Genomic DNA, 17,966 nt, shown 5'->3' on the forward strand with positions numbered 1-17,966 from the left:
CCCACAAGGCATATGGAAATTTTCAATGTCCAACATCAACAGTGGAATGGTTGTATAATTGGATAGTGGAGGCTACAAGCAGGAATCCAGAGCTGTGGAAATTACTCCCTGCCATGCAACTTACTACTGATGACAGTAGTAACTCATTTTAAGCCCGCCAGCTTGTGCACACAGCTTGCAGACTGTTTGGAAAGAAAGGCAACATAAATTTTTTACCTTGTGAAGGCTATGTAACATGTTGCCAGGAAGCTCCCCTTTTCAGATTTCCTTTCCCATGTATGTGTAACCGTGGCTTATTTTGAGCTCTCACTGAAAGGTTGTGGCAGGTGACTTGCTCACACATTATGCTTTGAGGGAAAAAGTGCCTACTGCAGACACTGCTATAGAGCACAACCCATAGGACCTGAAGTTAGAAATTAAAATGTTAGTTTTATTTCACAAACATTTGAAAACCTGAGAAGGGGCAACACCTAATAAACTGCATACACATCGAACATAATTGGTCCCATTCTATCTGTCCAAAAAAAAGCTCTCTGCATTAGGATAAGAAGTGAGAGAAAAGAAACATGCAACCCCCCCCCACCACACCCCGGGGTTTTCGGTAGACATTAGTTTCAGCCCCAGCTATGGATGGATGTTAATGGCTATACCCTTTGTAATGGGTGGTAGCTTGCGATGCTTCCGGAAGTAGTCTTGCGATACTGGAGGGGCTTCTTGCCACTTCAAGAGCGAAAAATTGTGACAAGGGATGGTGCTGTAATGCGAAGAGTGGCAGTGTCACCTGGTTAATGTGTGATGCCCACGATATATACACGAGCAAAGCATGCCTTTCTGTATTTGCATGCTAACCTCCTAATTTACTGTTTTAAAAGACACATTTTGAAGGAAAAATACAAAAATGAAGCAATGAATGAAATGTGCACTTGCAGCAAAACAGCTACTGCCCCATTATTGGGCAACTTTTCCCAATAGTCCCTACAGGTGCTAACAGTATGGCGTACCATAACTCTGCATGTGCAATAGCCACACTTATGTCTACTCCTGCATCGTCCCATGATTGGACTATTCGCGACTCCAACTAACTATAGGTGGCGCCACTCATTTTCCAAGATGGCAGGGTTAGTGAGGGTCAGAGATGCGTGTTGCTGTTGAGCCTGTCTAGTGTGCTGGCTTCACTGAGCGACATAAATTATTTCTGGTAATACGAGGAAGCTAATGTTTTATGAGCGCAGGTCACCTCTTTAACCTGAAAACAAGAACGGTGTTTAGCGTATTAATTACGGAAGGATGTGCGTTTCAATTCTGGAGCGAAACTGAAACTTACCTCTATTTTGGATTTAATTTCTCAATAGAGGTCTTAATTTTGAATTCTTTCATGACTCAAGATGTGTCTCACATCGTAATTATTTACTTAGAAAAGTTGTTCGCGGAAACTTTATTTTGTGACATACTGTTTGATCCAGGCTGATATTCATCAGCCTGGATCAAACAGCACTGATCCAGGCTGATATTCATCAGCCTGGATCAGTGCTGATATCTGTGCGTTCTCGCTGTCTTTTTCTCGCTCAGATAATTGTCATGGGAAATAATGACAATTATCTTAGCACAAGAATAAGAGAATAATTCCAATTTTTACAATATGTCCCACGAAACGCATAAACTAATAAACGCTGCTCTCACTGCAACAACCCAAGACTGAATCCGAGTCAGACAGCTGAAGTGTGTGTGTGTGTGTGTTTTTATAGCACCGCGTGACGCGTAGGACTTAATATTACATCTAGCATTTAACTGTTTGTCTATCTTGATAATTATGTCAGAGTTTTTCATGTGCTAAAAAGAAAACAGAATTATACCTTTCTGGAGAGACTATTATGATTAAATAGAGTATTCTCGTGATCTTGGCGTTAATTAGAGGCATACAATGCCGCGATTTGTATTAATAATAATATTAAAATTCACATATTTGAGTAAGTAATTCTTCAAGCTCTAATATAATTTGTTGCTTATGATCTAATTTTAAATGCACAAAGAAATATGACAATGAAAACTGTGTTAATTATCATCACTGGTTCCAATTGCTGCAATTACATATAAAATTAGTCTAAAATCAATAAAACATTCTAGCTAATGTGAGAAATCCATATAAAATTACATTAATTGTGGGTAAAGTATATTGTGGTATCAAAGTCGCGACTTTTGACAATCGGCGAAACGTCCAAAGTCGCCGCCAATATACTTCCAGACCAAATGCCCAAAAGTTTAAAAAAAAAGTTTTTTTTTTAATTACTAGTTGTTCTATAACATTTATTTACTTTTGTATTTGCTCGCCGTCGTTTTGCCAATCTCAGCCTTTCCAGTTCGAAGGAACGCCTACCTGCTTGCACGTCTGCTCACTGCAGCACGTTTTGTTGGCGTTGGAAGCCGGTGAAACAGTAATGAGTTTTAATATTGCGTATACGAGCGAACTCAAGCCCTGTGTGTTTGCGTTAGCTTTGCGCGTTCCACACTGCGCGTGCGCGGAGCCCGAAATTGCGGTCTTGGATGGCGCATGGCGATGAGGCGCACGCACAACGTGGGGCACGCAACTCTAACGCAAACGCACTCCGCTTGCATTTGCTTCTATGTGCAATACTAAAATTCTCCAGTAAAGTACAATCCCATGCCGGCTGCAGCACTACGTTGGGACAGTGAAGAGTGTTGTTTGCATTCGGAAACGACATTTCGCGAGCCATGATCGTGAGCAGTTCCGCCATGCCCGCTGAGCAGGAGAATCGGGGGACCCTCACTAGAGTGCTTCCCGTTTCCGCTGCGGGAGGGCGACCGTCGAGCTGGGGACGCGAATACACTCCCATGCGACGCGACCGGCGCGCCGCTGTTACTGAAGGTAGGCAGTGAGAACCCCAGCGAAACGGAACAACACCGTATACATTGGTAGGCATTGAAGTCGTAGCGGTGGGGTTGCGCTGGGTTGACAGCATGAACTTCTGCATCGTTATGTGCTTCAATAGTTATGAGTTGTATCTCGGGGGGGGGGGGGGGGGGGGGGGGGATAAAGGTTCCCAGTTTTTCAACTCGCCAATGTTTTGTGGGACAGCGACAACAATGGACCCGTGCCTCATGACGCGAAAAATTTGGTCTCCCGATCATGCCTGCCCCACTGTGTCGGCACGGCTGACATATTCTACGCTGCCGTGTTGCGCTCTGCATTTGTTTTCATACCAGTAACGCCTACATATGTTAGAGCCGATGGGACGAACTGAAATGCCATCCCACACTCGCGGGTATGCAGTGCAGATTTCGCTGGAGGAATGCCCTCCAAAGAAGTTTCGTCCCCATCGTACATGTCTGATATTTTTAGACCAGTATGGCATGCAGTCTGTACTTCATGAAGAAAGATTCGGACCGTATACAAAAAGTGACAAATATGATTCTAAGGAAAATTACAGTGCAACTCGGAATCACTGGAGAATCGACGTTTGAGTATGGAAGTTTACGTAGTGTGCTTTCTTTTTTGATCAGTGTACTTTTGGATGTGGAAATGCTGACATCCCAAGTCCTGTAGACGACAATTTCTTTTTCTCTCTGTTAGGAGTTATTTATTGTAAAGTTGTTTGAAATAGAAGTACCCGCCCACTGGTCCCTTCCTACCTGTAAAGTCTGCACATCTCAAGACGAGTGGTATTCTCTTGACAGCCCTCGACGATCAGAAACGGTTCCCATTCATTTACGCCCCCCAAACTGAATTTCCACCTGGTTTCCCTATGCTGCCTCTTTTGGTATGATAAGTGTTGTCAAGTTACGGTCATGTCCAAGTACCTGTATGCCGAAAATCGGCAACTCGCACAACCAGGTTATTACTCAACAGCTGATCGCAAAAGCCTTTGACGGCCAAACCGTGTGTTGGCCGACAACTTTGTTTTATCAGCTTTTTAACCACCTTTCGTAAAGTTGTTCCAATTGGAAGTACAGTCCACTGGCCCTTCCCACCTGTAAAGTCTCCACACTTTCCTTTAGTGAACATCTCGCTGGCCTCCAAATATCATTGTCGCAGTAGTCCTATGTTTACAGCGACGAGCCAAACAAAATTTCTACTGAGAGCAGTTATGGTCACGGCCATCTTGCTTTTTGGAAAAGTGCTCCAACCCCCTTTTTGACCGCAACTAAAGAAAGGACCCCTATTGACGAGTCAAACTCAATACATGAAGCAGAGAACAGCTATACCCGTTTTCACCTCAAGAACCATAGTAAAAAAAGTCCGGCTCCTCGCAGAGCATTACTGATTTTCCCCTTTATGTGGAGAATTAAGATATGTACAGGCATTTTAGATTAGATATGCGTTACTAATCAAGACGTATACGTTTCAAGCACCAAAAGCATCGCTTCTTCCTCCGACAACCAAATCTCATAAGAACTACTTCGCCTGGTGTATGAACAATGCGCAAAGCATCCTTTTTTCTTGAGGTGAAAAAGAGTATAGATATCCTTTTTAGGTCTCCCCAGCCCTCACGTAATGTCACCCTCAACGTATCGGCTCAAAAAGCAAAAGTTCCGTCCGAGCGCGCTTCCGCCGCCACAGCTTCGCATGCGAAAAGGCACCGCAGGCTGCTGAATGCACCTCGCTGTCGAACGCCAGCTCCTCCGCTAGCGGCGCTACGCGCGTTTTCAAAGCGCCCCCTATAGTTCCCGCACAGAGCGTATAACTTAATTTTTGCAAGAACCTAATATTTCCAGACTTTGTGAAAAATAATCCCATGAACATATCACCTAGTGATAATGAATAGATACCATATCACTGCAAATTGTGAAATATTCCTGAAACCCACATTTGGCGAAATTCACGAAATATTGAGCCCATGAAAATAGTTGTTTACAGTATGTCGGATGGAACTAAAAAATGACAAGGCCCATATGATAAGAAGTTTATTAGCAACAGCATGAGTGGAAATTCAAATGCCCAACTTTTGCACACTTGTTTGAACTGTTTTTGAAAAGGCTCCCAAAAAATCCTACTTGCATTCATATATGTAAAACAGGCATGCACCTCCTTCTACACCTCTTGAAACTGCTGTTACTTGGAAGTTGATCCAATGCCACTTGTGTTACATGCTGATGACTCTGCAAAAAAGAAGTGGACACCAACATGCTAAAACAGAAGGCTAACAACACCACATAGCATTTAAACCTGCACTAACTTGGACTTGCCAAGATGAGAACATGCATCTTTAAAGGCTAACCTTCAGTATGAAAAGACGGACAACCCATTAAGCTAAATTCAAAAACTCCCTATCAAATGCCCCCCAAAACCACTTTTGTACCCAATGTGGACAATCTGTCCCCCTAAAGTTTGTGCAAAAGTGGTTTCTTCTGTTGATGAATGCAAACGGATATTGCAGGTTGGTGTTTAAAATTAAAAAAAGAACAAGGAAAAAAAAGGCAAATTGTAATATTGCTTAACGTTGCACTTTTTTTCAATTACTACTGGTGACGAAAAGCGTAGCTGTGGCCGGCATTTCATGATTGGGCAAATGCTCACTATGATGCCTTTAACTGGATTCATTTTGCTTTCACCGATGGATATAATTGTAATGTCAGACTGTCAACTCTGATGGTGTTTGTTAAGAACTTCCACTGTGCTTCCTACAGACCCCACCCAACTTGTCATTCGCAGCTGATGATGAGTAGCCAAGATTATAACTCGTGACGTCACAGCGAGGCAAATGCTGGTCGTGAGGGTGCCGCCGAAACGCCTTGGCGCTAACAATCTGAGGGATATGCGTTAGGCGGCGACTATTTTGACGTCCAACATCACAATAACTCCTATATTATTTTTTACGTCTGTGACGCGACTTCCGTAAAACGTGAAAAACTAAAATTGTATTTTGACATACTCCATCAGATCGCTCTGTTATTTTGGAGTCTCCCGTCGATGAAACCATCGCAGTGCTAGCCGCTTTATTCTATTGGCTGTTGTCGGTGTTGTGCTGGCGAAGTCACGTGTCTCTGTGTCGCATGCCTAAAAGAAGCTTCGGTTTTTTTGACGATGGATGTAAATGTCTCATTCAAAGTGTGTGCGCCTATGTGCTCGACAGTTGAACGATTCCTTTCGGCATGACAGTGACATCGCCCGGCGGCGATGCTGCACTCTCTCAAGTCTTCCCAGCAGGTGCTCTCACGTAAATTTTTGAGCCCAGAACAAAGGCGAGCCAGATATCTTTTGCCCTCACGTAACAATTGTAAGTGTGTACACTATGTACCATTGAGAGTTAGGAATAATTTTTGTACCTCCACGCATTCACGTTTAATGGGGCGAACTTGTGCCCAGAACACAAAAAAAGAAAGAATAAATAACACTCGAGTGTCGCGGGCGTTGTTGGCAGCGTAGCAGCAAGGTTCGAACGCTGGGGTGAGACCTTACTGCATATCTTTTGATCTAGGTCAGGGGTGGCCAGGCTGACCCAGTCTAAGAGCCGCGGGCGGGGGGGGGGGGGGGTAAACATACCCCCCTCCCCCGCGGCTCTTGGAAGTTTCGTGGTTTTGTTTGCGGCTCTTAGACCGGGTCAGCCTGGCCACCCCTGACCTAGATCAAAAGATATGAGTGAAAAACAAAATTTCTTTATGACGAGCAGACATCCACCTAAGTCTATTATTGATCAACCCAAAAAAGTACATTGTGGATGCCTGTAACATTTATTTCGGTGAAACAAATGCTACAGGCATCATCTTGCTTTGCCAACCTTCGACCAGCTCTAACAGCACCACATTCCTCAGATATTATTATAACTTTCTACCGTAAAGTGCTGCTGGCATGGTTGCCATTGTGCCTGACAAGGTTAGTGCAAAGATTGAAACTGAAATGCTGCAAGGGATCAAACTTCTTCTATGCAAGCAGCACAGCAAACTTATCTCGATCGCTCGGCACACTCTGCCACTTTCCACAGATCAGTTGAAGCCACTAGGTGAGTGCTCCCAATTTTCAGGGGAAGAGGCTATAACATATATATTTTAATTAATAGCTATAGTTAAATTTTTTTTCTTTTTTTTTTTTTTTAAAGTCTACTGCATTGTATTGTAGGTACGGTCAACTCTTGGTAAGTGAAAGTCGCTTTATTCAAATTTTTGGCTTGTATGAAGCTTGCATGCAGTCCCGGAGATCATACTGTAAGTCTACGCGAGAAAACACTGGTAATTTGAAGTTTTTCCTCTGGGTTTGGGTAATTTAAAGAATTCAGTCCAGTAACTCTGGGAGCACAAAAAAGCTCTGCACAGTCGAGAAAAGAAAGAACAAACACGACACACAGTTTAGCTGCCAAGCCAAGCATGGCAGTGAGCATGTACATCATGGCGCCATCCCTACGGAAGTTACGGAAGAGGTCAACAGCGTGGCCGCATGGAATGCATGGCCAACAAAACTGGACTTGATGTATTTTCCAACCTTGGGAGATGTTTTGACCATTAAGCATACGGCCAGCCGTGGTGTTGAGTCCGCTTTTGGACAGTGAAATTGTGCAAGTGGTTCGGTCTAGGAACCGTCACATCATTTTCCACACCTAATACTGCTGGTGCAGAAACTGCATTGGGTGTGATAAGGACTTCTTTAGCAAAGAAAATGCCTAAGGCACCTAAGAAACATTTGTAATTTGAAAAGCATAGTTACTGCGGTGCATCTTCATCGGCGGAGGTAAGCAAAAATCAACAACTTCTCTTGAGTGAGTACTGAATAAGAATTGAGTGAGTACTGAATAAGAAGAGCTTCTAATTATTGAGTTGACTGTTTTAACATACACAAGGTTTTCAAGTTCCTTTCTAAATAGTAGAGCCCCACTGATACATTTTTCAGGGGACTATGATAAAACAATGTATGATTTGGGAAAACATAATTATTTTTGGAATCTAAGATGAGATGGAAAGTAACTCCCACATGGAAACTCATTTCCATGAAGTTTCACAGCTTTGGCATACTAGTACCAAATTTATTAAATAAAGGTTGACAGTTTTTTTGTTTTTCAGAACTGTTCTTTAAAACTAGGGGACTATCCATAATCATAAGCAAAGAATGCTGACCAAATTCAACCAAATTTCCGAGCCCATTGAATTAATAATGCAGATGCTCCCCCATGTTGGTCACTGCTCCTTACACACCGATGCAAAGTGAGGAAGCTCGATGCAAGGCTGCTACGTGTGGTGCATAATTAAGAGACTGGATGTTTAGCCAATTACCAATTTTGTTGCATGCGTATGCCGTGTCAGTGTCGGGAAGTACTTCAAGTACATTGTACTTGCAGTACTACTTCAAGTAGGTTTAGAAAACTTTTATTTTAAGTATGATCTCAGAGTATGTAATTGTAGTCAAAGTATTTTTTCTGGTAGTTTCCAAGGAAAGTACAACTTCAAAGTAAATCCCCCAAATTCTGTCTTGGTAAAATTGCATCACAAAATGATGCTTTGTCAACTTTAAAGAAATACTGTGAAGAAATTCTCACACCAGAAACGCGAGCAGACGATGCATCGCTCCGTTTGAGCTGGGGGCGGCTTTCCCACAGCATTTTGAACTCCCCCTTGCCACTTCTCGCTCGGTCACCTCAACAAGCAGGTTAAAAGTACTAGGAGGGGACGCTCCTCCAATAAAGCACTGCTTGCGGAAGCTACGGGGCTGAAGTCATGTTCTCTTCTATACTCATTGTCGCATCAAGAATACAGGAAGTTTTGTGCATGATTCATGCGCTGCGCAAAGTAGTTCTTGCAATATTTGGTTGTTGAAGGAAGGAGCGATGCTTTTGGCACTTGAAACATGTATGTCCTGATAAAATAGCATTAAGCTAAACTAAGGTGCACCTACGTATATCTTAATTCAACACAGGAAGGGGGAAATTAGTAGCATTCCACGAGGAGCTGGACTTCCTACATTGGTTCTTGAGGTGAATACGAGTACAGTGAAACCCGTTCAGAACAAACCCACATACAGCGAATTATTGTTGATATCGAACTCGCGAAAAATTTAAATAAAAAATGCATGTAAAAAATACTTTTTATAACGAACAACGTATTGGCTATATCAAACTTTTTCCCCCCGGGAAGGCTTACAAAAACGTGCAAACAATCGTCTTCTAGCCTGTCGCTTCCCTAAAAAAAAAATCTAGGAAAGGAAGAAAATTCTAAAAGCTCAAGCCGCGAACAAAGTTAACAAAGAGCAACGATTCAGTAGGGGGAAAAGCTGCGAAAAAAAAACAAAAAAAAAACACTGCACACACCAAAGAAAAAAAAAAAAATCTTTATCTGAAGGCGGTCACCTACGAAGAGAAGTGATTTAGAAGGGGAGATAAGCTAAAACAACAAACTCTGCAAGCATGCAAAAAAAACAAAAAAACATTTTAGCACTTTCTTACAAGGTGGAAGCGAAGAGATGAGAGAGAAATAGAAGCTCTTGCCTTACAACGAACGCATCGTGGAAGTTCGTTGTAAAATTTTTTGCTATATCGAACTACTTGCTATATCGAACTGATCGGAGCGTTTCCTGCTGTTCGTTATAAACGGGTTTGACTGTATACCGTAATATCCTGAGAGATAGCTCACATAAAATCGAGAGCAAATCGGGTGAAAATAATGGTGGGCTAACTTTCAATGTTTAACCAAGAAAAGTTAAAAAAAAAAAAAAAGAAGCCATTTTTAGATTATGTTTTTTCGCCAAACTTGTTATCGTGGCGAGGGACAATGAAGCAAACATGACTGTCCTTCCCAGTCAGCAATGTTCGCTTCTATCCCGCCGTAGCTACCTAGCCGTATTTACGCCGAGGTCATCATCGATTTGAACGTTACGATTCCTAGGAGTGAGCTATCTTTCGGTGTTTAAAAGAAAATGGCAAATCAAGATAAAAGTAAGGGGAGGGTTATCTTTCGGGGGTGGGCATCTTGGGATATTACGGTAGTCATGCTCTCTCCATCATGAAAGATTATATGTTAAATTTGAAAGTACATTGCATTTATAGTACTTCAAATACATAGTGCCCGGTGTACTTACTAATTTACTTAAAGTACATAACCTCTCATTTGCTTTGTATTTTAGTTCAAGTACATTTTAGATGTACTTTACCCAACACTGCCTTTTGATATATATGAGCATGAAGTAGATGGGGCGTTAATTAGTGTTTTAAAGGTGTTTTTATATTGTCTATAAATGCCTATTTTGACATTTGTGCCTAAATTATAGCTTTTGCTTTCTCATAATGCCTTCTTCGTAGATACTGTCAATTTTGAGTGTTTTTTTTTTTAAACACCATTTAGCAGCAATGGTAGCTGTTCAAATTCTTTTTACATTTTTATTTCTCACATTGTTAGCATGGTTCTATTCCTGGTAATGCTTAGGTTCGCTGTCGCTGTTTCAATAGGGAGTTTCAGTAGATTGTTCTGATAACAATACAATGCATGCGCAAAGGCATTGGTGGAGTACCGGGCATCATTATCGGAGTTGTCTAAACCATCTACTAAACTCGTCTAATAGTGCTAAAAACAAGTGATGCCCAGGAGCGTACCGATTCAACAAAGGACCCTCAGTGTCAGTGCTAATCTACTCACGAGGAAACCATAGTTTGCTTAATGCAAGAGGGTGTCGGCCTTGTGGGGTTGCAGTTTTGAAAACGAAGAACAGGGAAAGCAAAGGTAACAAGCAGCAAACTAATATACACATATCCATACGGAACTTTAACGAGACCGATGGTCGCATACATACCAGCCGAGAAAACATATAAACCGAGACCATATCAATGAGGTTCTACTCACTAGAAGCGTGTCCTGCTCTGAAAGTGTGCTTTCCCCATAGCAACGACTGCGCTGCGGCAAAGCAATACTTGCAGGATTGCGGTGTTAGTTCCGCAGGTATTGTCTCTTCACAGTACACCGGTGCTCGGTAAGAAGTGACATAACTAACTCGCCGTGACTGCACTTTTTGCCTCAACTCTTCTAAAAATATGAACATTACAGTTTGTCTCACAGTGAACAGTCTATTATCGAAACTACTTATTAGAATATTTGCACAACCCTACAAATTGCAGTTTTGAGTAAAATATTTGGCAACTCTGATGCAGATGGTACACTATGCGACGCTGTTAGCAGAAACACCGACATCGGCACTTTTTCACATCTTACTTTGAAAGGATATTGGCGAGCATACACATTTTATTGCACAGGCTACTGCCCCAAATGAACACTTAACACCAGTGTTGTGGAGTTGCCACTCCGGAGTGGAAATGATTCCGGAATCATTCCACACTTCCACAACTTCGGAATGGAATGTGAATGAAATGGTGGTAGCACTGGGAGGAATGGGAATGGAACTAGATGCTCTTTGCCTGGAATGGAGTGAGAACGAAATAGGCTCGATTCATACGCTGTGTTCATCTTCTGCTAGGGCCCACGGCCTGTGAGTGTACAGTCGAAGTGATTCTTGAAACAGCACCATTGCACTTAAGGTGACTGACTGCCTAATTTTCTGACCGGCTCCTCCTCCTTCGAAGATAAAAGTGACTCCCTCAGTGAAGCATTCAAAACTGAATAATTGTATACAGACAAGATGTCATTCCTGGCGCCGTGAGATGCGACGAAGCGACTGTTGTGACCATACGTGATTAGACCACCGGTGAAAGGCCCCCCAGGCCGGAACAAAGCCATGCTGCCCGCCTTCCTCCGATGCGGGCCTTTTCACGCCAGAGACGCGCCTGGAGTCAAAAGTGCCATAGCTGGCTCATCTGTGACATACCGATGTCTGCAGTGACCCTTGAGTGCTTTGTGTGACCACCGATCAGCTTAGCAGTCAGTGCTTTGGGGAGACGTTTTGCACATTTTTGCAGTTGTCATTGTGTTTTATAAAACGTTGAAAGGAATAGAAAGGAATTGAATTATTGAAAATGCCAATTCCCCGGAATGGAATGGGGGTGCTCATTCCGCAACACTGCTAAACCCCTTAGCTTTTTTTTTTTTTTTTTTTTTTTTTAATTTTTGGCAGTTTTTTACATTAAACGTGTCTCCACCACCTATAGTCATTTTTTAAAATGCGTACAGTAAAAAACTTCACACTGCACATGCTGCCATCTCCTAGCAGCACCGCAAACTAAGCTCTGAACAAGCCTGGGTTGTCCAAAACAGCTAAGGGGCAAACGAGGGTGCACGGACGAGATACACTTGTCCTAAATGGTTTGAGGATGGCCCTAGGTGGACAAGCTAGGCTCACCCAAACTAAAGGGGTTAACACCATACTGGTAGTTTTGATGACAATCCTTTGAGTCGGAGGAAAACAGAAAAAACAAACGATGGTTATCGATTGCTTGCACTAACAGAGTTGCACAGTGTACTCTAATGCAAATGGTCCTTTAATGCAAGAAATTACTAGTTTCACTTTGAAATAGAACTGTTCATGCTGTTTCAATTATGTTGGAAACAGTGAATTCCCAAGGAAATGTTAGTCATATTACAAAAATTGTGTTTTTGGTGCTGTCTTTTTACAATGCTGGGTTGACGGACACCAGAATTAAGGTCACTCACCGAGAACTTTCTTCATGGCAGCATACTTCTCCCGTAGCTGAGCAACGTCATCTGCAAATGTGGCCACATTTTCCTCCGAATCCGCAACGCTGTTTTGCAATTCCTATGGCAAAAGAGCAAAAGTTGAGCTACGTTTATGTCACTTACAGGGGAAACAAAGTTTGTGCTATCTTGCAACATACCCTCAGTTTACGATGGAGCAATCCATGCAGATTGTGCATGTGGCAGACCATTTCAACGGACACACTGAGAACAAAAAAACAGCACAGATTACAGTACAGACAAGTTTATCAAAGACAACAATGAAACCTGACCATTTTCATGAGCAAACAGCATAGGAGCAGAAACACTAGGATGCCCCCCCCTTAGACCAGGGGTGGACACTAATTAGAGTCACTCTCCTACGTCTAATAAACCGTGGCATAGTGCACTATCTTCCGACAGTTCATGCTGCTTTATCGCAGTAAAATGTTAATGATAGAGAACCTTTTCTGTGCATTGTTTAGGAAAAGTGGTTCTCAACCATCGATGCTTCGCGGACCCCTTGTGGATCAGCGGAGATGATGGAGGACCCCGTTCGTGGTGAAGGGAGGGGAAAGGTATAGGTTAAATTTAATAATGATTTAATAAATGGATACAACTTAGGGCTAGTGTGAAGTAGACTTCTCTTACTGATATACACATGAGAAAACTTGCCCGAAAACTGAAACATTTCTTTTCGATCTGACAAAAGACAACTTTTATTGCCGGGCTTTATTGATGAGGCAGGGCTTCACGGACCCCTAGAACGCCTTCGCAATCCCCCATTTGAGAACCACTGGTTTAGGAAAATGGATTGCTAAACTTTGGTGTTAAACACTTATGTTCCAAACAACTTCAAAGTGCTCTGTGAATCACCGCAGAACGCCATAAGATACTATTACTCCTGAGTGTCATTCCATCTCAAATGTCCCAGACGTTGCGCTCAACCATTTTTCACTTTTGAAAGAAAATTCATAACTTTTTACTTCAAGGTCCTTGACCTTGTAAAACTAAGCATCAATCAATAATTGAGTAACAATCAGATTTTCTTCAAAAATGCTTCACAGTTTGTGTTATGAGATTCAAATGGCTTTCAGCTTGCTATGTTGTGATGATTGTGCAATTTTTATTGTTAAAATATCTTTAAAAATTCATCAAAATGCACAAACATTAGCACTTATCTAAATTTTTTATTTAATTATCACTTTGTGTCTGGAAACTATAACTTTTTTGTTGGAAGCCCTGTAGATTTATTTATTTATTTTAACTCCAAAGGCCCTTTCGGGCATTACATAAGGGGGACGTAATACAAAGATTGGTACAACTGAACCAAGTGGCAACAAAAAGAGACAAAGATAAAAAATGAAGGTACATACAAAGCATAAATTGAAGGTACAAGGCATATGGCACAACTTTGGCCCTCAAACAAAACATATGTTTGAGGACCATCAAGGAATCAAGAAATAATCAAGAAAAGTTTCTCTTACTTTGATAAAGCTGATGATGCTAGTATATCCCAAGAGCTCCTCGGCCAATTGCCGGTTTTTGAACGTCTAGCTGAGGCCTACGACATTCATAATTATGGTGTGAAAGCAAGCTGCTAGAACTTACAAATACAAACCTTCATGTCCCAAGCATAAATTCTACTAGGCTCAAAAAAGAAGAAAGAAACCTTGGGTGACCTCACATATTCTCAGGATAATTAGAAAAAGAAGGAGAGCACTCATCAGATACAAGAAAACAGAGAGTTACAACCATTTGATAAGGTTATCCAAAGTAACGTACAAGTAAAAACTTAATAAAAAAAGTGCAAAGGGAGGTTATTTCAACCGACTTAATGACAGGATGAAAACTAGCCCTAACGTTTTTGGCAGTTCATAAAAGGGTGCAGATCAGATTACCTGGGAATGAACGAAATTGTGCACAACCACCACATCCTTTTATACGACACCGAAAAGGCAACGTGCCTGAATGATTACCTTCGATCTATCTTCCTACCTAAAGGTAGCAACTGTCCTCCACCACATGCAAGCACCATCCCGTTAATTGAACCAGTTGAACCAAGCGTGAGGGGTATTGAGGCGCTCTTAATAAAACATAGACGAAACCAAAACAAATGGTCCCGATTAGGGTGCCTTCATGTGCGCTTTGCTTGGGGTGATGACATCTGGCCATTTTGTTTCGAATGCTTATTTTTATTTTTTGTTCTGAAGCGCGTGAAAGAGCGTGTCCCTGCACGCGCTCGTGGCGCTGACTGTGCTACGGCGACATTTTGTTTCCTGCGATTTCTTTGTATTTTACCCGTGAGCGCGTGCTGTCGGCATCGGGTACTACAAACGATGGCATCACCCTAAACAGAAGGACATTGAGGCACCCTAGTCTCGATGGTATTTCTCCACATATACTAAAGCGTTGTGCCGCACCTATATTGCTGTATCTTTATTTACTCTATGATAAATCACTGTGCGGTACTCTGCCAGAGGGCTGGAAAATCACCCATGTTGTCCCTATTCACCAAGGTGGTTCAAAAAAAGAAGTTTCAAACTACAGGCCAATATCACTAAATGCTATCTCATGTGAAATCATCAAACACATTTTATATACAGAGATAATGGGGCATATGATAAACAACAATATACTAATTAACAAACAACATGGGTTTCGTAAAGGACTATCTTGCATGACACAGCTTGTAGAATTTATTACGAATTGGCTTCTAATGTTGATAATGAAGAGCGAATTGATTGTGTTTTTCTAGATTTTCGTAAAGCATTCGACACTGCATCGCACCTGCTCCTTCTTGGTAAACTCGAGCTATTAAACTTGGATCTTAGTGTGTTCCAATGGATTAAAAATTATTTATTTCAGCGTCACCAATGTGTTGTCTTGAACGAAAAAAATTCAAGGTATGTTGATTTTCACGTCAGGAGTCCCGCAGTGCTCTGTTCTAGGTCCACTTTTGTTTTTGATTTATGTAAACAATATTTTCGTGGGAATTTCTTTGTGTATATGGTTGTTTGTCGACGACTGCGTTGTGTACAGAAGAGATAAGGATGAACAAGATGCTGCTTTGTTGCAACGATATTTGGAGTGTATTAATACTTGGTGCTCCACATGGCAGATGAATTTAAATCTAAAAAAGGTGTGTACACCTGTGTCTTTACAAAGAAAAAGAAAAAAACTTGGAAGTCACTACCAGATAGGAAACAACTTAATAAGTAACGAATCTATGTATAAGTACTTTCGTGTCACTCTATCATCTAACTCCTCTTGGAATGCTCACGTTGATGACGTGATCGTGAAAGCTGGCAGGGCACTCAATTATATTCAAAGGAATTTGAAATGCTTACAACCAGATTTTAAGAAAACTGCATACTTAATATGTGTCAGACCAATTTCAGGATATGCCTGAGCTGTCTGGGACCTTTCGCAAACAACCTTGATCAATAAATTGAAAAAAATTCAAAACAGAGCTGCTAGGTTTGTCCTGGATCGGTATGGGTGGAGGGAGAGCTGCACTTTAATGAAAAGAGAATTGAATTGGGAACTACTTTCCTCCCGACGAAAAAAGTTAAGACAGAAGTTTTTATTTCTTATATACAATAATAAGACTGGTATTAATAGAGGAATTTAAAACACCCACATTATGTTTCTAGAAGGACTGATCATGGTGTTTAAAATCTGAGAGTACCCCGCCAGGACAAACATGTATGCAAATTCATTTCTTGTTGAAACCATTGCAGAGTGGAATAGGTTGACTGAAGACCAAGTGTGCTCTACAAATGAAGATTCCGTATTTACTCGCAGAATGAACACACTTTTTTTCCCGAAAAATCGATGCAAAGTTAGGGGGGGCGTTCATCACGCGAAGTAAAATTTTTGCGTCCGTATTTACTCGTATTTACTCGCATAATGAACGGACCTTTTATCCTGAAAAAATCGAAGTTACTTCTTATTTCTTTGCGCGCGGCGCCCGACCCTGTAACAAAACTAAGCTGTGCAAAAAAAAAAAACTAATTTGTGTTTATTCTCTTAATTCCTCGTTTTTTTTTTTTGTTCTTTTTTTTTTCTGCCTTTCGCAAGCTGTTTTGTTTGCTTAGGCGAGGGCTCTCCGCTTATCTTTCTTATCTCCTTGCGCGCGGCGCGCGACGCACGACCCCCATACCAAACTGCGCTGTGCAAAAAAAAAAAAAAAAAAAAAAAAAAAAGAGAGGAAGAAGAAAAAAACCTTTTTCTTTCGTTTTTTTTTTCTCAGTTCCGTGGTTTTCTTTTTTTTTTTCTTTTCCGCCTTTTGCAAGCTATTTCGTTTGCTTAGAGGGCTTCTCCGCTCCTATTTCTTACCTCCTTGCGCGCGACCCCCGGTAACCAAACAGCGCTGTGCAAAAAAAAAAAAAAAAGAAAAAAAAAAGCTCCCCTTTGTTTTTGTTTTCTCTTAGTTCCGTGTGTGTGTGTGTGTTTTTTTTTTCCCCTTTTGCAACCTGTTTTGTTCGCTTAGAGCGCTTCTCTTTCTTTCCTCCTTGCGCGCGGCGGCGCGCGAACCCACTCCCGGCTGGGCTGTGCAAAAAAAAAAAAAAAAAAGCTCCTCTCCATGTCTTTTTCTTGCTTCCGTTGGATCTTTTCGAATTTTTTAACGCCTTTTGCAAGGCTTTTTGTTCGCCCGCGCTACCCGTGCATTCGCGACCTCGCTGCACCAGGATAGAAAAGTGCGTTCATTTCGCATTTCGCGCGCGTGTGGGGAGGGGGTCAAAATTTTGACATCCGAGTTGGGGGGTGCGTTTATCACGCAAGTGAAAAAAAAAAAAAAAGTCGAAATTTCGAGAGCCGACTTGGGGGTGCGTTTATTACGCGAGTGCGTTCATTGTGCGAGTAAATACGGTATATATTTTTCAAAACTGTAACCCCCTGCAATGATGCCTCCGGGCAATGTGGGGTAATCTTTGGATAAAGAAAAAATATAAATGTACATTAGAAACAAGATATTGACATCAGAAAAAATGTACTTCAGAGACAAGATAGTGACAACAACAAATATTGCAGGGATACAAGACTATTCAAGGTTTAACATGTTTAGAGCGGAGACAAAGGAATGATGGTTACTGATGGAGGCAATTTCTCTTGGGAGGCTGTTCCAGTTCGATATAGCAAAGAGTAGTGGAGAGTTTTTAAACATGTTGGTTCGTGCAAATATGGGGTTAATTTTGAAAGGGTGATCTAAGCGGGATGATATATGGTGAGCCAGTGGTAGGAAAGAGTCCCTAAAAGGCGAGGACTGTAATAAAGTTTATGAATAAATGATAAGCGTGTGAGGTGCCTTCTTGTATTGAGAGGTGACAAGTCAATGTTTTGAGCTGCTTACACTTGTGAATCGGGAGTAGTCACAAGCTATAAATCTAGCAGCTTTGTTTTGAAGAGAT

At 41.6% G+C, this 17,966-nt stretch overlaps 1 protein-coding gene across 1 annotated transcript in view; it reads right to left on the minus strand.

Annotated features, from left to right (window-relative positions):
• Positions 1-4,907: 4,907 nt before the first annotated feature.
• LOC8033255 (BRISC complex subunit Abraxas 2) overlaps positions 4,908-17,966 on the minus strand; it is a 44,536-nt gene continuing 31,477 nt past the window's right edge. The window contains exons 7-9 of the mRNA XM_002403134.5: positions 12,714-12,777; positions 12,532-12,634; positions 4,908-5,115 (exon numbers count right to left, since the gene is read on the minus strand). Of these exons, the coding sequence (XP_002403178.1) occupies positions 5,069-5,115; positions 12,532-12,634; positions 12,714-12,777 (214 nt within the window). The 3' untranslated portion in view covers positions 4,908-5,068. The remainder of the gene's footprint in view (positions 5,116-12,531; positions 12,635-12,713; positions 12,778-17,966) is intronic.

Source organism: Ixodes scapularis, unplaced genomic scaffold (genome assembly GCF_016920785.2).
Source record: "Ixodes scapularis isolate PalLabHiFi unplaced genomic scaffold, ASM1692078v2 PGA_scaffold9__187_contigs__length_104089568, whole genome shotgun sequence".
Taxonomy (NCBI): domain Eukaryota; kingdom Metazoa; phylum Arthropoda; class Arachnida; order Ixodida; family Ixodidae; genus Ixodes; species Ixodes scapularis.